At 37.1% G+C, this 21,444-nt stretch overlaps 1 protein-coding gene across 3 annotated transcripts in view; it reads right to left on the bottom strand.

Moving 5' to 3' along the window:
- LOC136847208 (ATPase family AAA domain-containing protein 2-like) overlaps positions 1-21,444 on the bottom strand; it is a 92,518-nt gene continuing 71,074 nt past the window's right edge. For 2 of the 3 annotated variants that reach the window (XM_067118649.1, XM_067118659.1), the window contains exons 20-24: positions 10,864-10,917; positions 9,201-9,505; positions 4,681-4,879; positions 4,344-4,549; positions 1-3,790 (exon numbers count right to left, since the gene is read on the bottom strand). In XM_067118649.1, coding sequence (XP_066974750.1) covers positions 3,740-3,790; positions 4,344-4,549; positions 4,681-4,879; positions 9,201-9,505; positions 10,864-10,917 — 815 coding nt within the window. In that variant the 3' untranslated portion in view covers positions 1-3,739. The remainder of the gene's footprint in view (positions 3,791-4,343; positions 4,550-4,680; positions 4,880-9,200; positions 9,506-10,863; positions 10,918-21,444) is intronic. The other variant, XM_067118669.1, reaches the window with a different exon arrangement.

Consider the following 21,444-nt stretch of genomic DNA (forward strand, 5'->3'; position numbering starts at 1 on the left):
TAATGGAAAAGTGGAAAAAAATCTCCTCCCATATTCAATTTCAGAACCTGAAATTACAACTATTTACAGCCCAAATGTACAAATAGGTACTTAATCCAAGGCGACAAGAATTATCACAGGGAAGTAACTTTGGACATGGTGAGAACTGGCAATTTATATGTGAGAAACAAAAACCTGAAGAATGAGCAATAAAAAATTGTACTCCGAAATATCAGAAATACTTCTAAAAGAAGCAAAATTATCACTTTAGACCAAGTTGCTTCAAACCTCCATTAAAGAAATAATTTAATACTCAACAAAAACATATTACCTTGAGGTTTTGGGTAGCTTCTTTTGATTTTTGCAAAAATAAGACAACAGGTTAAGCTTCAATATAGCCTAACGAAGGGTATGCAATGCTGTACAATCAAACTATTGTTTTCAAGTGTAACCCACAGTACCCTAGGAACAAAAATTCTGAAATACCTACTGTATATCTAACAAATTGGAGGGAGCTAAACACCACATCAAACAGTGCAAGTATCTACATTACAACGGCTTTGTTACCAATGACCATCTCTAATTATTGCAAACTTCAACTGCATAACAATATGTTTCTACAGCTACAAATCAGGTCTTTGAAACTTCCCTTCACACTCTTAGTCCCACTTTATAATACATGTACCTTAAACTTAGCTTAACAAAGCCTCTACAATTACATGAATCACCCTCAAGTACTTCAGCAGCATTAACAAATATGTCCATGACAGGTTGATGATTTTTCTTAAGATAAAGCACTCATGTTATAAACAAAAAAATAGTTAAACCAGTTCATAAAATACGATCTGGGTAATTTTTACATCTGATTTCCAAGAATGAAATTTATTCTTACTGTTAATTTTAAATAAACCAAAATAATAATCATGATTTTCATACCAACTGTAATATAAATATTACCAAGAATATGGGTGCAAAGAATTTTGGCCATGAAAAATAAGCAAAAGCTACTACAATCACATGTACAATAGACCACTTCAGTTTCACATTGGGTAATGTGTCTCATCCCACTTTCATACTTGCCATCATAATACAAAACTACCGGTTTAAGGTCAAGACGCAACAGTGCTTACTCTTTCCATTAACATAAATTTGGAACTACAAACCTATGTAACTATACCTGGGCAGACATTATAAAACTCTGTTTCATAAGATTTTACTTACTAATCCAACACAAACTGGTAGACAAGCAATACTAACATGTCCATTGCTTTCTCTCACATACCATATGGTAATGGTATTTGGACAAGACCAAATTATTCCCTACAAACATGCAAAACTGTCCAGTGTTTAAGTACAATTTGTGATTAACAGAAGATAGTCATCCAAGGAAAAAATATATATAACAGAAGCCAAACATTATGACACTGGATTCTTCTTTGATGCTTGTCCCTTTCTGTGGAACAAAGCCAGACCAGACCAGTTTCGGCACCAAACCTCATTTAGTAAATTACACAAATGACCAAGTCCACTCCACTCTGAGACTGACATAAAGACTGTGTAAAAATAATTGGAAATCATGAAAAAAAACATTCAATACTGTAGTGCCTTCAAGCAAGCTTTTACTAACTAAAATTAGGACAGCCAAATAACTGTTTACTCTACAATTATTTACTCTACAACAATTAAAGACTAAATCACCACTTTTTAATGTCAAGTGCTCCATCCAAAAAGTTAAATAGTTTTGAAAGTAAAAGGTGTTTCTTGTTTCCTTCCAAGTAACCTAAATAAAATTATTTTATCAGTCTTGAATAATCCTGTTAAATATATACAAATTGCTGACTAAGAACACAGCACTGGAAATTCTATATTTCATGGAAAAACAAAATTTTATTAACCTGTTAAAATACTGTACCTAAATAAATAGTCTCTAAAAAAAAGTAAATACCATGATTATACAAAATTACTCAAGCAAATATAAGACTCCAGTACTGTACTGTCAAGAGTTTTGTTGCATGATAAACAGTCTTAACAAGAAGTGTAAGCTATAATAATTATAGTTTGAGATGTAGGTCCATAAGCAGGTTAAATGGACAGACAGAACCCTTCCCTAACCCCATAATGCATGACAGTCTGATCACGGTTTCCAAATCTACCTAACTTACATCCTCACAATCACCATTCTCTATAAAATAAACAAGTCTTATAGCCACTATTAAAGAAGTCCAAAGTACGTATACTTCTACAATAGTTGCAAACATTACTGTCAGTACTTTAAATGGCTATCAATTAAACTGGATAAGTTATTATTTCATCAGATAACTAATCTAATAAACTCAAAAGGTGCCAAAAAAATAAATTTACTTATATATTTATTTTCTGTGTTCTGCATACTTTTGAAAAATAAATACTCGTTAGTAATTCAAGGATTTTGTTACCATGATGAAACAAAGGCAAAGAACCTAGCCAATCAAGACCCACAAAATTAGAAATTCTTATAAGAATAGTTTTCACTCTTTGAACATCATAACTCACAATTAATGACAACACCGTAAGATGAAGATACAATATTTAAGAAAAGTTAAATCCCTTTTATATCTACCTTTATGAACAACAATGCAACGCTTCTGAATCTACCAAATCAATAAAAATCCACATACAGCCAAATCTTTCAAAGTGTCAGGAAAGAGCTAAACAAAAATCATAATCTCCTAAGTCCACAAATTGGAGTAAGAGAGAAGTCAGAATATCTGTTGGTTAGATTTCCAATTTCAACATGATGCTGCAGTTGATAATTATATACAAATATATATCCCAAAAATAAATGTGGTTTAAAATGGAAAAACCTGAATATTTTTCCAAATTCCTTTGTACAATTAAAAAAGGTTTGTATCTTTTTGACCTAATATCCTCATCTAAATATACACAGTATAGATTGCTGGCTATAAATTCTGATACCATGGATTACATATGAAAAGTACCATCCTAAGGATAAGTACAGCTATAAAAGGTATGTTGCTATAATAGCTTGAAACAAAACCCTAAAACCTCTTAGCCATATTTGGTTACACAGACTTAAAATTAGATACAAATCATCACTGAAACATCATTACTGGCACACCTTATGTTACTGATGCTTATATAAGTCTTGTAATAAATTTCATTTTCCACTTATCCCCCCCTATTGGTTGAATTTCCAAAATATAAAACTTTTAAACATATGTAACAATAATTTTGGGACTACTGCATTTCACCAATCTCTAACCTGGACTGAATATTCATGTTTACAGCAATGCTATGATTTTATAATCGGTATAAACTATATATAGTGTATTACACGCTGACTGAAATATATATTTTTTGAATGACCAAACTATAAAATCTTATTTAAAATTTTAACCATTTCAACTTACTCCTACAATGGCATAAATTACAAGTCTGCCCACATGATAAGAACACAAACCTGCATAACTGAAACTCAAGCAAGCACACCTATAAAAATCAATCAAATTAAAATTCATGTAATCACAATACAAATGTATGCAAGTGACATCATATCAAAAATAGTTACAATAACCATTTCAAAGGCTTATCACTTGGAGTGTAAAGGAGGCATTGACTTCCAGTTCTACAGATCTGTGTTGTCCTTCAGTACATGCAAAAATAAATAAAATTTAAGAGCATGCACTATTGCAATGTGCATACTACAAAAATTCATGTGCCTCTTACAACTTAACAATAAATATAAACATGTATTTAAAACTCAGCTCTTCTTGTGGAACTGTGTGAACCGTCTGATTTCGCCTTCCATTTCCTGAAATGTAAAAATATTCTGTTGATTACTATTCCATTTGGTGTGGAGTAAATGCAACTATGAAAGGATTGGATTCCACCCATAATTATTTTACTGCCTTTTAGTTTAATAGTGGTTTTCAATGTTTCTGTTCTCAATACAATTCTCAACCTATTAACCCAAGTAAAGTGAATTTAAAATTAAATATCCACTACAAAAAGGAAACAGCATTGAAAACAGACTAGGAAGGATCATGAGATTTTGATTCACTAAAAATTGTACACCTTACTACTGCACTACTACGTACGTACCTCACCTTCCATCCATATTTGATTTCGGTAAAATCCGTTGACATATTCAAAGACCCAAATACCTTATTAAAACATGCTTTTGATATACAATGCTACAAATATTCTAAGTTAAAAGACGTAAAGACAGACAGACACCATTTCTACCTTCATTGACATAAGCGAGCCTCAAATCCATCTAATGAAAGTTCTACCAACTTTAAGAAAAATGCAATTATCAACAATGTTGCTTGCATTATTCTTTCTTTTTACTCATAATAGCTTACCTGAAGCAAAAGAGTTCGATTAATAGATGCAATGTGTTTTTTTATGAGGACTGAGAGGGATGTATATAGTCGCTGGAGATCATCAACCATTGCTCCATCAGTGGCAGAAATGCATGACTCGTAAACAGCTTCCAGGTGATTCCAGTCAATCAAAACCCCATTTTTTTCTGTGGTGCCTCCACCACCACCCTGCTCAGATGATGAAACTAAAAGGAATGTAAAATTAGACTACTAATTAAAAAATGAAATATGAATAACTGGATTCTCATATCATTAATATCAACACTAAATAAAATATAACTTTCATGTTCCCTCCCATGAACCTTTCCATACTAACCAACAGAGTCTTCTGTTTCAACTGTGGTGTCCAGACTCCTGTCATCCATGTCATCTTTTGCAACTTCTCTTGTATCTTTGGTTAAATTACCAGCCTTTGCCGCCAATTCATCAGCAGCAGAAGTGACTCTCATGCTGTCGTGACTGTCTTCAGTACTCAAGTGACCATTAAACAGAGCAACCTCAGACTCAACACCAACCTGATAAAAAAAAAATCTTGTTTGTTTAAGCTTCATCCAAACGTCTCAAATGAAAAGTACATGCTAGTCAGGTCATTATAAAATTCTGTTTACGGAGCAAGCATGTAAAAGTAGTAACAATATAAGAGTAAGAAGAATATAGAGAGAAGCTACAAGTACCTTCAATCATGCCTAGTGTACTGTGCATAATACATTGTAACAGGCATCCAAATTTTGGAGCAACAAAGCAAAAAAGATGGCATCCAAATTCTGAAGCAACAAAGCAAAAAAAGATATTTAGTCTCAAAATTATTTTATTTCCCTACACTTTTACTTTTTATTATGTGTAAACTTGCTCTTTAGTTGTCTGACAATGTAGCTGTCAGCAATTGGTGGGGTTGGGAGCTAAACTCTGTAATATAAGTAATAAATTTTTATTTATTTATTGTTTTCATGGGTTTTTCATCATAAGCCAACCGCTTTATAATTTAGGTAGGAAGGGTTGAGCTGCTAACACCCTAAAACCAGCAAAGTGAATTGCAGAATCTGTTTGAAGGCTCCTACGATTGAGATACAGAATTCATTGCTCACAAACAAATGGGGAGTCATACTTTTGAGACACAAACACAATGTGGAAAAAAAAAAAAAAAAAAAAACAGGCTTTTATACAAACACATTAATCATTAATAGCCTTTTATGTGTGAAATGGACCCAGTCATACTGACTGAAAAATTTGAAGAAGAGCAGTCCTATGCCTAGCCCATACCCCATTGTCCCACAGAGCATTTCCTGATTCCTTTGCGTCAACTTTCATTTGGAAGTAGTTAGAACTGAAAGACTAAACATTATGAATAATGGGTTTGTATAGACTTTTTTATTGTAAAAACATTATACAAGTACATTAATTATAATTAGCCTGAAAAACAGTTAAGCCCTGAAGAGAAAAGTGGACCTGGATGACAGGCGTATAGCTTCCATACAAAACAGATGCACTGGAAAACATAACCCAAATAATATGAGACAAGTACCCGGGGCATAAGCAGGTATTTCAATAAGAACAAATCTCCATGAGAGCTAAAGGGAAGGCTGAGGAAGAGATGAAAAAGAGTACAATGAATTAACAGGGACACTTGGCTAGCAGCACACAACCTGTGAAAACCACCTGAAGAGAATCATCCACAGATCTGTACCACATGCATATGCATGCATAAAAACATCTGACAGAAACCTGTGAAGTTCAAAAAACTGCTTGAGTTATAACAAACAGCTACAACCAGGATGAAGGAGGGTATTCCATCTTCCAAGTTGTGGCTGGCACAAAGCAGCATGAGATGAATGGAAAGATGCAGTCTGCTGGAGGGACAACTTAACAAGCATCCTCCCCCAACCAAGCTAACATCAGAAAATCAGGGCAAAGCACCAGACATAACGGGCCAAGAACAAACAACTTAACAGATAGTCTTGGCCACAGACTCCAAGGAAAATACAACTTAACAGATAGTCTTGGCCACAGACTCCAAGGAAAATGAAAGTCTCCCACGCATACTGTACATTATGCTGGGAGGAGTCAAAAGGGGTAAGACGTCCACTGAAATGCTTATATGGGGCGAGGGGAATCAGGAACACAGCCCTTAGGGGCAAAAACAATAACTATGAGCACCATAGGACATATTCTACATCTGGGCATTTTTACTTCCTTCAGTGCCATTAGGGTAAAATATTTTTTTTTTTTTTTACAAAATCTCAAAAAATAGTTCCTGACATACTACCAAGATGGACTTTGCCCAGCATGTTGGAGGGATGCAGAATGCACCCAGCATGGAGCTGGCATACTTCAGGGCCTTGTCACGCTGTGAAAAGTCCATTGTTTAGTTGCGTATCTCATAAACAATTACCATTGCATATTGTTAAGATTCTCTCACCATAATTCTGTTTTATCTGAAGGTCTTTTTTGCTGAAAAATTTAATGTAGATTTGTGAAGCATCTACTTTGGTTTTAGTTTGCTCAAAATACCAAAAGGTGTTATTGCAGCCATGATTAAGGGCAAAGTTGCGGGGCATCTTGACGTTTCTTTTATTCACACTTTTGCATTTCTAATTTATGCCAAGAAAGATTTATATTTAATTATTATAGAATAGAATGATGATGTTACACACACACACATTACTTGTCACAGAGACCCATCTGTCACACCCAGACATCTATCAAATATCTCTTATCAACATTTTCTTATATTTTTTGTCCAAATATATAAACCTATAAATAAATGAAAAGGAAATTTCATCAGCTTTACGATACAAAATCTTTCGATAAGTTTCACTGTGTGAGCAAACACTGAAATTTTCAAGTTTTTGGTCAAAAGTGCAATTGCCTTAGTCTGTTACTTCCACATCCCACGAGTCCAAACCATCACTTTTTACTCCATTACACATCAAACTAAAATGTCCCCAGACACCACACCCCACAGAGGTCTCACTATGCTTCAATTGTCATCTTTAGGGTAAGATTACACAAAAGTTAGCAGTTTCATTGATATGTACTGTCACCTTCAAATCAAGATTTTGAGCTGTGTAATATTAGTCTGCATATGTGTGTGCTATACACACATGAACATCATGTTAGGACGCACTACACACACATTGCAGTGGCCGCCTTCTCCCTCTCCCTCTGATCTAGCATATTTACTAACATCATTCAATGCAGTAAAGTACTGTATTTCATACAGAAATGTAATGGCACCTGAACTTAACCGATTTCACCAGAGTCCAATAAACATATATTGTACTTACAAAAGATTATGCCTAAGAGGGTAGATGGTGATCAAAAGAACCAAAACATTTTGACTGACATTTTCCTGGCTGCACCTGTAAGGTGGTAGTAAACAAACGTGCGACGCTTTCCTCTTTGCACTTGTGAGGGCTGACAGTGAACAAATGCGCACATACATGAAACTGACAGTTTCCTGTTTCAGCCTATGAGAGTGGAACCATTTGTTTCCAGGATAAGTGAAAAGACAAGCCCCAGTCAATCATTTGGTGTTGGCTTTCTACCCTTACAGAACCTGTGCCCTGTTATCAATATCCCAAATTTTCAAAGTGATTTGTATTTTTCCTACAGTACACATAAATGCAATGGACCTGCCCATATACTAGCTAACAAGGGAGATACCCACGAAGATGGGGGGAAGGCTATGTCCCTTCAACCGACCTTCCTCATTGGACTCCTGGTCACAAGATATGCACCACAGGTAGAGAATGGGAGTCAGAGGAAGGTTTCCTCCAATATGAAAGGTTCAGCTTTGTATACCAACGAACATAACATTTCATAATTGGAGAATCACTAATTAGGAGGCGAGTGTGCTAATGTGCCTGGAAAATGAGTAAAGGTATGACAATCTGACAATCCCTTAGCAGTATGTACTTGGTTGACCCAACAATCCTGTTAGGAGGAAAACACCCCTTCCCCTTAATGGGAGGCAATGTGAGTAACACTAGATAGGATGAAAGTCGAAGTGCCTTCTTGGCACCACTCCTCAAAGCATTACCACTGAACAACCAAACACAATTACACAAATGAGACCCCCCTCCCCCCCAAGGAGGGGGTTGTCCTGGTAATCCCACTATTTGTCGGGCTGTCACCGCAGGCTTTAACAAGACTGTAACTTTGGACTTTTGAACGATAACCCTCAGACGGAATGAGGTGGTGATCTGACACCACCTGACTGCAGCCCTCATTACCTGTTGCACCAGGAAGTTCTTGCAGAGTACTAGCCAAGGTCAAATGACCCAAAGTTCATAAGCATGTGGATGAGGCTGGGTTCGATTCACCAGCTGACAACCCACAGGCTCTGGAAATGTCTTCTCTTAACTAAAAGGAGATATGTGTTCTTTGGTACCTCCTGATTTTTTCCTGTTAGCTCACCAACAAAATCCTAGAAGGAGGGGACTGACATGTCAAATCTCAGATCAAGAATTGAAGGGTATTGAGTCTTATCTACAAAGTCCAATACAAACAGGTAAACTGATCTTTGACCATCAGTATGTTGAACAAGGCAAGATAGGCCATGCAACTCCCATTCTCACTTGGCTGATGCAAGGGCCAAAAGGAAAACCACTTTCAAGTTAAATACCTGTCAGATGCACAAGACAGCAGCTCATATGGGCAAACCCTCAGACTCGAATACTGTTACAGGTGGGGGGGGGGGGGGGGTGCTGCTGCTGCTCAGTAAAGACATAGTTTATGCTTATACAATGTGTAGTGTACGGTTACATTTTAACATCAGAATCTATTTAAAATCACACTTACTGGCAAGATTACCGGAAAAGTAATAAATAATCTTACCTGGTTGTTGGTTTCTATTTGGTTAACCTGAGAATTCCTGTTGGGCTCTAATCCATCTGAAGTGTCTGTAGAATGAACACTAACATCTTCACTCCTTTCACAGTCCTCATCCGAATTTTTCCTTCCCTCTTCTTCCACGTCAACCTTATCATCACTGCCATCAATGCCCTCTTCCTTCTCATCCCTCTTTTCAGAATCCTTGTCAATATTTCGTTTTTTCTTTGGTTGCTTTATTTCACCACGTGCCCATGCAGTACGGAACCTTCGTTTTTTACGTTTGTAACCATCTGATTTGGACCGTGGGCCTAAAAAAGCAAAAAATAGTATGAGTTCTTATTACAAAAATCTCTATCGCTAATGAGCACTATATTCAATTATACTTATCATGATAATTAGGCAGGTGAAATATATGGTTTTCAAATTATATATACTGTATATATATAATATAAGCAAGTACAGTACCAATTTTATAAAATAATAATGTTTCACATACACACACCTCTGTAATTGTTCGAGCACTAATGAATTATAGCCAATAGTGTAAAGACCAATAAAATCACAAAAATTTAAATTTGTTTCTAAAATAATTAATTTCACAAAAGCCTTTTGACATTTTTAATATTGTAGTTTAACCCTTTGAGGATTTGGAAGGAGGGGGATGTCAAAATCTGTCTGCGTCAGAACACTCACCCTTCACTGACTGAGCAAAAATGCTTAGCAATGACTGTCTTTGATCAGTGTGTAACAATGTATTTTGTGCTATTTTAATGAATTTGGTGTCATTTTAAAGCTACAGGGCTGAACATCATATGTTTAGAATGCCCCACCCAAAAAATCAATATCATTAGCCGTAATGAAAAAACTACTTTTTTAAATGGAGAAAAGATATCCAGTTTTTGTTTACACAGTGTAAAGTACAATAAATTTCTTTTCCAATATGAGATTCATTTCTGCTTATGCCACATGTTATCAAAGCACATTAAATAAAATGCAAAATATACTTGAGTGGCATAGTATGCCAAGCAGAATAAATGGTTTATATCACTTTTTATGCCATAAATCAGAAAATATACTGGTCTCCATAACTACAAAAGGCACCCATATACATATTCAAATGTCACTGCTATGGTGCATCTGCCTTAAATCAGAATATATACTGGTCTCCATAACTACAACAGGCATCCATATACACCATATTCAAATTTCACTGCTATGGTGCTTTTTACGATTTATGGCAAGTTTGTTAAATACTATCTTTCGTTGACAAGTATGGTCATAATCAGAATCTCAGAGGTTGAGAAATGGATGAAAATCATAATCGTCATCAGAATCTCAAAGGGTTAACAAATAGAACAAAAGCTTTATGAACTGAAGTCCATGTTGCTCAAAAACAATCTTAACAGAAGCAACTGATGTTTCTTTCATTTCACATATGAGCTACTATGTGGATTAGGAAAAATTCACTCAATCATTATCTGAATTGTAGGAAGTCTTTAAATTGATTGGAAAGCTCTATATGTTCCTACAACTTACTATGCTACATAACTCTCAACAGCACACGCATGAATCTGGATTACAAAGTCTATATTCCATCCAGATAAAAATAAAACCTATCTGTGGGATTTGTTGATACATAAGTTATGAAAAGGTAAACAGAACTTACAATATACTGTACACCAACTTTCATTCCCTTGTGGAAAACCTGTGGAAGTTTCACCTGTTATGAAATTAACAAAAGATCAGTCATGTTGATTCATGTAATATAAAAGTTTTCATCAAATTGCAGCTTCATTTTATTAAACACAAAATACTGCATTAGCTACCCTAACCAGCATTTTGTAATTTACTGACAATTCAAATTCAGCTATATTTTCAAAATGAATTGCTTCCAAAATTATGTAAGATACACAAAACTCAAACAATATAAAAAAGACCATAAATATCTTTGGCCTCTGTTTTAACATAAATTACAAAGCACTGCACACTCACTGTGCTTCCCAGCACCATGTTACCGTTACCATAGCCGTTATTAAAAAAAAAAAAAAAAAAAAAAAAAGTGGCTAGATCTACGAATCTCTTAACATTTCAGCTTAATGTAATAGATATTTCAATTCATAACATTCCTCATTTAAAAAACTGTAAGAAAATCTATGATCAAATACTGTGTATATACATCTCTGGCAATAGCAAACTTGGTGACAGGCCAAATAACATTTGAAAATTTTACATCTGATTTTATCATGTATTTTATTACTGTAGAACTACAATTACATTTTATTATTTAATATGTAATTTTGTGCATAATAATCTAACACTGTACTGCATAAGATTTCCACTTAATATTGCAAGGAACAATATTTAATTGGTGTCACACGAGTCATAGGACTACAAGGACATCACTCAGTTTAACACTTGTTTTTAATATTCATTTTGTAGATGCAATGTTTATATTTATGAATACAAGCATACACATTAAGAATTATACTTTATGGCATTTTTTTTTTATTTGTAACAAAAATCACAATACTATTAGTTGAGAATTCATCTAAAAAAATGTTTGTATGGATGTGAGGTTAACAAATTTGCCCTGACACAACTTTGAAAAAATGTAACAGAGCAAAAACATACCTAAAAAATAACTTGGCTAGGTTGCTATGCAGCGATATTACACACAGCACAAAAGATCATATTTTGATATGATCTGACATCTTTTTATGAGGCAGACACACATAATAACTGTTCAAGTGAGTGGAAGGAAGCTAAAGAGCTACCGATGGGTTACTTACCCTGGAATCAATGGAGCCACAAATACGTTAGATATGCAAGTATCGGTTGTGTCCATTTTCTTGATCCACTATGTCTAGCTTACTTACTGGATTATGAAGTTAATACTTATTCAAAACTAAGATACATCCAATAACTAACAAAATCTGGTAAGTTGAACCCCATAAATTAAGGTGCCAGTGTACTTGACAAACGACGCCAGTACCGATACCAATTGGAACATCCAAAACCAGAAATTCAAAATAGCATGTCAAGGTATTGTACTGACATTTAACAGCGAGACTACAAACAGCAGAAAGCATAAAACTGAGCCTGAGAAAGCCTCCTGACAGGTGCAAGAGAATTTTTTTTTTTTTTTATAGATTATTCATTCTTCAGCACTGTGCTCCACCCGAGGGGAAATGAGGATGTCACTAAAAGTTATGATTACTGGGTTTGTGTAAAAACATGCTTTACTGTAAAAAATAAGATTATTAGAAACTCAGTAATAAAATAGCATGAATCAAAATTTAGGAGGGAGGACAAAGCAGAGCTCATAAATGCAACAAGTCCAGTTCCTAAAAAACACTATGCTTCCTTGCATAATGGATTTGCACTGGCAGACGAACCAAAGACAGTACACTCACAAAGCACAATATGTAATGGCTGGTACACCAGGATACATTGATTAGGGATGAATTACAATAAGGATGAGGATGAATGATCTGAATCCCTCCCCATGGAAAGTACGTGGCCTGCCTCACACACAGATCCAAACAAATGCAAATTATGAATTTATGAGTGACATCAAAGGAAAAACTTAGTCAAGGTGCTTAGCAATGCCAGATGCCCACTGCAACAATTGACAGAGCCCCAAATAATTTAATAAGCCACCAAAGATGAGAGGGCCTGAACCTCCAGAATCTTGATAATGTGTGTAGCAAGGCCCTCACAGGTTGTAGTTACATAAACCTGAGAAATAACCTGTCATAGGCAATGAGGTACATTTTAAACACCAGCAAATTCTTATAACTTGTGTGTTGGAACAACAAATGGATAAGACTTAGGGACCCTCATAAAAGACTGTCCTCTTGAGTAGGTAAAGGCATGGCAGGGATGGCAAAGCAATTTGAAGAGAGAACTGTACCTCCTAAAAGACAGATTCTTGGCTAAGAACTCTGTAGCGTGGAAGAGACGACCAGAGATCAGCAGCTCAAAAGTGACACTTTACCTCAAGGGCATGGAGTTCACTTGCTCACTTTGAAGAGGCCAAAGGAATCAAGAAAATGTTTTTGAGAGTCAAATCTAAGAGAGATGCATCTGACAGAAGCTCAAAAGGACACTTACTATAACCATGGTATGAAAAGTCAAGCCTCAACTTGGAGATTTCCTCAGATATTGAGAAATGGATCTGCCTAAATGACAAGAAAAGTTGGAAATGGTCTTATGATTCCTAATGTCTACGCATCACTGGAGAACGACCTAACACAAAGTCAAGCCATAACTTTTAACACCTGAGAAAGTTTCATGATGTACTAAAGTAGACAGAGGTCAAGCTGCATTAGTATAGTGGAAGTGTGGAATTCATCAACATGGCAAATAAATCTAACAAGGTCTTCCAAAACCTACCAGAGCCTTACAAATGAGCTCTGCTGAAAGCATTTGCCATGATGTTACGAGTAACATCACACCAAATAAAACTTTAGCACAATTTTAGAATAATATTGCTGTGTACCTGATCAGCTCCAAATTATACTTATAAGGCTAATAGAGACCTAGCTAGCATACATTTTATGTGCCTTTTCCTTCAATTCCGTTAAGACAATTACTGATACATAGAAGTAAGCACTTGTAATAACCTGGCAGAGCCAAAAAGGTAACTTTCTTTGGAGATCTGGATTGCCTATATGAAGGAGGAATCAAGAACAGAACTCTTCAGTTAAGTCTCACCATCTTGACAGGTCAGAGGAGGCGGTCATCTCCATTAGAGGGAGACAGAATATGGAAAGTGAACGTAGCCCATTTTGGCCACCAGCGCAGGAGTATTGTACCTTGGCTACAAACTCTGGCTCATATGAGAGCACAATGGACGACCTATGCTCCAAATATGACATTCTCAGCTAAGGCATGCTGTTGGCCAATATGGTTGGAGGAGAAGAGTCCACAGCAGATTTTAGCAACAAATATATAAGGACTTCAACAATAAAAAAATGACAAATTTTAAAGTAATCTGTATTTTTCATAACATACAAACCTGAGGTCTTTACATTTGGAAATACCTTCAGCGCAGCTGGAAACCAGCCATTCAATTCTAAAAAGGTTGTTAGGTAGTTAACTACCAGCAGTAGGGTGGGGAGTCCCACCCTTCCATCCGGCAATGCATTCACTCATCTTCTGGGCCAAGTATCAAAATGAGAGGTGGCCTGAGGTGGGCAGTATATGTAAAGACTGATTATATGTTAGATTTATTATAAGTTGATGGTCATCATTTTATTTTTATTTTCTGTGTTAGTGAAAAGGTATGGGCATTACAAAATGTACAAAAAGCACATGTTCAATTTTATAAAATGTTTTTATAGCAAAGTATTCTTTATGTTTAAAAAGTATCTCTTCTTGTTGTGATGTCATAGGTAGGAAATGGCGGGAGGGAGAGAAAATGTAAACAAATGCGGGCGGGAGTATTGAGCTTGGAACAGAGTGTAGTGCGGTAGAGAGAGCTCTCTGATGGTTAGGTCGGTAATTTTGGTTTGTAAGTCTCGTTTGTGGGTTTTTGTTGTTGTAAGCTAGATTGCATAATAAAAGAAGAACAATGTGAGCAAGTGGGTGGATCACATAACTGAAACATTTTTGGATGGGTTACGCTAGGAAAACTTTCAAGTGGAAGCAGTGTGTGGCTGGTTAAAAATGGATGGGTCTGATGGTAAACTTTGGGAGATGATTAGGGAATAAAGAGGAGGGGGAATGGTTGGGATCAGAAGGTTGTGCGAATTTTGGGAAAGGGAGAGAAAACCAAAGATATCGGGGAAAGGTGAATCGAGGTAGAGGTGGAAGAAATCCTTTAAATAGAGAAGGGAAAGTAACGCCGTGTGCAATATGCAAATCGGAATGGCATTGGGCTAGAGATTGTCCTCAGAATTTTCAAAATAAGAAGAAATCAGAAACTGGACAAGAAGAAGAAAAAGTTTATATAGGCGAAGTTAGTAAAATAGAGGAAGAATCTTGGGAAGAGGTTGATGCAATTTTAGACACAGGATGTAAGTCAACGGTTTGTGGGGATTGTGACTAGCACGCATTGTCGTGGGTTTGAATCAGGAAGAGTTGAGGATAATGAATGATATTAAGAAAGAGTCTAATAAAGTATTTAATTTCGGTGAGTCATCATACAAGACGAAACGAGTAATGGAAATACCAGTGATATTGAAAAACAAGTTTTATTTGAAGACAGAAACTTTGCATGGTGATATACAGTGTTAACAGGTAAGAAAACCATGAGTAAAATGGGTATGACTATAAATTTAAAAGAGAAATGTGTTAAAATAGAAGTGTTAGGGGAAATGAAGGTAAAGTTAAGAGAAGACAAATAGGGCCACTTAGGAATACCAACTTTGAGAAGGAAGGTAGAAGAAGAATTGTTACTGGAGAAATGGAAGGAAAAGAGTCTAAGGGAAATTAAAGGTGCAATGATGAAGTTACTTCTACAATTTGGACACAGAAGTGGAGATAAAATATGGAAGCTAACAGAAGAAGCACAGTGGAGCGATGGTTTAAGAGAGGAAGAAAAAGAGAAAATAAAAAAGTTTTGGTTTAAGAAAGAAAAAGAGAAAATAAAAAAGTTACTAACAGACTTAATCGCAAGTTGTGAGGTGTGTAAAAGATATAGAAGAAACCCAGCTAAACCAGTAGTGTGATTTTCTTGGAGTAAGACATTTAATGAAGTTGTAGCAATGGATGTGGGAGAGATAGAAGAGAGAAAGTTCTTGGTAATGGTAGATATGGCAACCAGGTATTGTCAGGCTTTTTGTATAAAAGACAAGAAACCAGACACTATTATAAAGACACTTTTTGACAGGTGGTTTGCTATATGTGGAGCACCTTCTAATATATTATCAGACAACGGGGGAGAATTTCAAAATGAAAAAGTAAGGAGGATGGCAGCAAGATGGAATATTAAAATATTAGCCACAGATCTGAATCTCCATGGAGCAATGGATTGTGTGAAAAGACAGTAGGCATAATCAAAGAAAGCTTAAGAAAGAATAGGCATAATCAAAGAAAGCTGAAGAAAGATGAAAGATGATGAGGAAGTGGATTGGTCCATAGCATTAAGTTGGGTAGTAAAAGCTAGGAACTGCTTAATAAATAATCTTGGTTTCTCCCCTAAACAATTAGTATTTGGGAAAACCCTTCTTTGCCAAATTTAATGGGAGACGAAAGTTCAAGTCCTGCAAGCAGAGAGAAAGGTATGGAAGAAAGCATAGTAAGGGATACACTGAACGCAATGCATAAGGCCACAGAAGTGTTTATCAAAAATGAGTCTTGTAATAAAATAAGAATTGCTTTAAACAAAAATGTCAGGGAACATAAATCTGAAAAAGCAGTGGTGGGAGACGAAGTATTCTATAAGTGAGAAAATGAAAATGAATGGAGAGGACCTGCTCAGGTAATGGGAGTATCGGGTAAATCAGTAGTGGTTTAACATGGGGATTCTCTAAGAGAAGTAGCTAGAATACATGTTACTAGGATTCAAAGACTATCACCAGGAAAAGAAAAGATACCTAAAATAGACAAAACACACACTGTGAAGGATGAATCCCTTGCATCAGAGGAAGGGAATATAGATGGGCAGGTTAGTTAGTTATAAATGATTTGTTTAACCAGACCTCTGAACTCTTTTAGGGTTCTTCTCGGGCTGGGAAATATAAATGGGCAGGAAGGAGAAGGAAAGGAGATGATAATGGGCTGGAGAAGGAATGCCGATATAGAAGACACTATAGAAAGAGATTTGGCAGAGGAAACAATGGAAGATGAAGGGGAAAGTGAGGTAATAGAAGAGGAAAGGGAGGTAATAGAAGATGAGTTAATAGAAGAGATACCCAAATTCAGAAAGGGAAATAGAGTTATAACTACAAACAAAAATACAGGACAAGTAGAAGTGTGGACTACACTGAGTCTTGCAGAAAAAAGATCAAGCAAATCTAGGGCTGATTCATACAATGTAGAAGACTCACAGTCAGGTGACAAGGGATGGGTTAACTTAAGAGATTATAGTCATGTAGAAAAAATTGAAGATGAAGAAGAGGTTTTGCTAGGATTTGAAAACAGAAGTGTAATGAACCTAAAGAAAAAGAACTGCAAAGTCAGAAAGAAAACAAGGTATATGAGGAGGTAAATGACGGACAAAAAGCTATATCTACAAGATGGATAGTAACTGAAAAGGTAAAAGGGGGGGGAAGGATATGTAAAGCAAGATTGGTAGCTAGAGGGTTTGAAGAAGAAATGGCCCAATGGGAAAAAGATGCTCCTACAAGCAATGCCAAAATTTTAAAATTTTGTTTGACAATAATAAAACTGAAAGATTGGAATTGTTATACATTAGATGTAAAACCTGTGTATCTACAAGGCGATGAAATACGAGAGATATATTTAAAACCACCTAGTGAAGATGGGTGGAGAGGATTATGGAAATTAAAGAAAAACTGTTTATGGGCTCAAGGATGCAGCAAAGGCATGGTATTGTAAGGTGGTAAAGTGGTGGTGGAGCTTAAAGGCGAGAGGAGTAGATTAGAACCTAATATATTCTATTGGAGGAAAGACAACAAATTGAATGGTATTTTATGTACACATGTACATGATTTTTGCTATGGAGGAACTGAAGGATTTTTAAAGGAAACAATAGGGAAATTGAAAGGGAAACTGCAAATAGGAGAACAAGAAAGCAAAAGTTTTAAGTATATAGGAGTAATAGTAGAGCATAAGGAAAATGGAATTTGTCTTAATCAGTGGCAGTATATAAATTCTATAAGAGAACCAGAAGCTAGAAGATTTACAGGTAATAGAGTATTAGGACAAAAGGAGTTAACAGAATATAGATAGATCAGTGGTAGGACAGTTGAATTGGGTATTGCTACATACCATCCTAGAAATATCATATGATGTTAGTGAATTAAGTAAAGCTTTTAAAAAAGGAATGACTCAAGATATGAGAAAGCTGATTAAAATAGTGAGGAAAAACTAAGAGCATAATGGGAGAAGTGATAATAAGTGAGTTAGAAGAAGAAAAGATTTATTGGGAAGCCGATGCAGATGCTTCATTTGGGAATATTGAAGATGGTCATACACAATTAGGTTATGTGATATCATTGACAGATGTTAAGAGGAGAAGTCCCATATGGTAGAAATCCAGAAAATCCAGAAGAGTAGCGAAATCCACCATTGAAGCAGAAGCTCTGAGTGTGGGGGAGGCCACGGAAGGATTGATATGTTTCAAACATTTTTGGGAAGAGATAGTAGGAGGGAGAAAATTAGAAGCATTGGTTAAAACTGAGAGCAAAACCCTAATGACTGCAATAACATCACATTGATACTGCAGCAATAAAAGAAACAACAGAATCTGGAGAAATAAAGGAGGTAAGATGGATAAAAAGAAATCATCAAATAGCTGATGTATTGACCAAAGCTGGAGTCTCAGGAGAAAGTATTAGAAATTACACAGAGGGTAAAGAATTGGAGAATAAAGGAGACTAGGGGGGATTAGGATAACAAGAGGCTGGAGGGGAGGGAGAAGGAGATAAGTGTGATTATATGCTAGTTTTATAAGTTAATTGTCATTATTTTTATTTTCTACATTAGTGAAAAGGTATGGGCATTACAAAATGTATAAAAAGCACAGGTTTAATTTTATAAAATGTTTTTATAGCAAAGCATTTTTACGGTTAAAAAGTATCTGTTCTTGTTGTGATGTCATAGGTCAGAAATGGCGGGAGGGAGAGAAAATGTAAACAAATGCAGGCGGGAGTGTTGAACTTGAACAGAGTATAGTGCGGTAGAGAGAGCTCTCTGATGGTTAGGTCGGTAATTTTGGTTTGTAAGTCTGGTTTGTGGATTTTGTTGTTGTAAGCTGGATTTTGCATAATAAAAGAACAACGTGAGCAGGTGGGTGGATCACATAATTGAAACATTTTTGGATGAGTTAGGCTAGGAAAATTTTCCAAGAACTCAGGTTTGTATGTTAGGAAAAATACAAATTACTTTAAAATTTGTCATTTGTTCCTACACAAATACAAACCCTCAGCCTTTACATATGGAAGACTTACTTTTTGGTGGGAGGATTCTCAGTAAGCTTCTGAACTGATTGGTGGTTTGCCTAACCTGGGCCTCTCTTCCTGGTAGTGTAGAGGAAAGGAAGGAGTACCATGCTTCTGACCTGTTGAACATATGAGTGTTCAACCACCAGACTTCTGGGACTTTCGAATTAATGGGTTTGGGAAGCATCATTGATTCGAAAAAGGTCTGGGGGAACCTTTAATGTCAGAAAAAATAACGCTAAAGATAACCAACAGGTTTGTTTAACCGTCAGCCCCTCTTCCCCCTTGCTAGAGAGAGGGTAGGACTTGCTCCTATTATTCTACAGTACATTAGATAATAGAAAGGATGCTCAAAAGTGTAACCTGCTCGGAAATGTAACTCACCTGCATCAAGCCCATTCCAGTACATGACAGCTCGCCAACCAATCCTCTGCCCAAGGGGAGAGGAGGGGTATAAAAGAGATAAGGAGGAGGCCAGTCACACACTCCATCTCTCTTTCAAAACCGTATATCTTAGACGAGATGCTATCTGTCGCACTAGGGGAACTGGATGAGTTACACAACTTGTTGAGCAGCCACCAAAGGACCCAAGGAAAAAGTGTCCAAGGACCTATGGGCAACATCCCATTGGTAGGAGGTGAATGTGGCCTGTCACTACTATACTCCTGCCTTAAGCACCTGATGAACCTGTCCTGCTTTCAGTACCTGATGAACCGACAGGTTCTTCCTGAACGTGAGGGACAGAACAATGCCCCTGACCTTGTGAGCTCTGGCCCAGAACATACTGACACCCACTTCATCAGGTGTAGAGTACACCCGTTTGATCATCTCACGAAGCCAGAAAGAAATGGTGTTCTTGGACACCACTTTCCTGGTCGAGCCAGTACAAACTAAGAGTTCTCGACACCCAAGCCTGAGCTGCCGAGTCCTCTTAAGGTAGCACTGCAGCACTCTAACTGGACACAGTAGCATCTCGTCTGGTTCATTACCAACAAAGGGAGGGGGTCAAGAAGGACTCAAATCTGATGTCAGGCACCGACGGATTCCGAGTCTTTGCTACGAATTCTGGGACAAATACAAGCAATTAACATCAAAAGAAAGGCCATGTAGTTCGCCTACTCTCTTTGCCAATGCCAGGGCAAGCAAGAAGACAGTCTTGAGGGTCAGATCCCTGTCTGATGAATCTCATAAGGGCTTGTAGGGTGCACGAGTCGGGCTCCGAAGAACGAAAGTCACATCTCACTCAGGGGGCCTGAGTTGCCTGGGAGGGCAAGACTTCTCAAAGCTTCTCATCAGCACAGAGATCTCACATGAGGAGGAGAGATCCACACCTTTCAGGTGAAGGAATAAGACCAGGTTGGCCCTCTTGCCCTTGACAGCTCAGACGGAGGGAAGCTTCTCTCGGCAAAGGGAAACAAGAAAGTCTGCTACCTACTGAATATAGCTGACTGGAGAGATACCCCGTCTGCAATACCAAACACAGAAGACAATCCATTTCCCCAGGTACACAGCCACAGAGGACTTGCGAAAGGTATCCAGACATCTCTGTCATTGCTTGACGAGAAAAGCCTTTAGCTCGCAAGAGATGCTGGATAGTCCCCAGACGTGAAGAGATAGGGACTCTATGGACTAATGGAACCTCTTGACGTGCCGCTGGCAAAGGAGGCAGTGCCAAGGAGGAATCTCTCTCGGTGCCTCAGATAGCAGAGCTAGCCGGTCTGGGTACCATTCAGCATGTGGCCACTTGGGAGCCACCAGGGTCACCCTGAGATTCGTGATGATCAATACCCTGTTGATCACCAGACGAATCAGACAGAACGAAGGAAAGCATACACTTCAAGATTGTCCCAAGGGTGCTGAAAGGCATCTTCTACTGCTGCTGCCCATGGGACTGGGATGACCAAACAGAACACTGGCAACTTCCTATTGTGGCAGGTTGCAAACAGGTCTATCACTGGTCGTCCCCAAAGGTCAAACAATCTTTCCACAACGTCTGGGTGTAGGGACCACTCTGTCCCTATCACCTGACCCTGGCAACTGAGTTTGTTTGCCACTACATCTGGCTGACAACTCCACCAAGAGAGCTACTACCCACTAGTGCACCTGTACCGTCAACTCATGAAGCTGAAGGGATACCAGTCACCCCTGCTTGTTGACATATCCCATTATCGTGGTAT

The sequence above is a fragment of the Macrobrachium rosenbergii genome, chromosome 2, assembly GCF_040412425.1.
Source record: "Macrobrachium rosenbergii isolate ZJJX-2024 chromosome 2, ASM4041242v1, whole genome shotgun sequence".
Lineage (NCBI taxonomy): Eukaryota > Metazoa > Arthropoda > Malacostraca > Decapoda > Palaemonidae > Macrobrachium > Macrobrachium rosenbergii.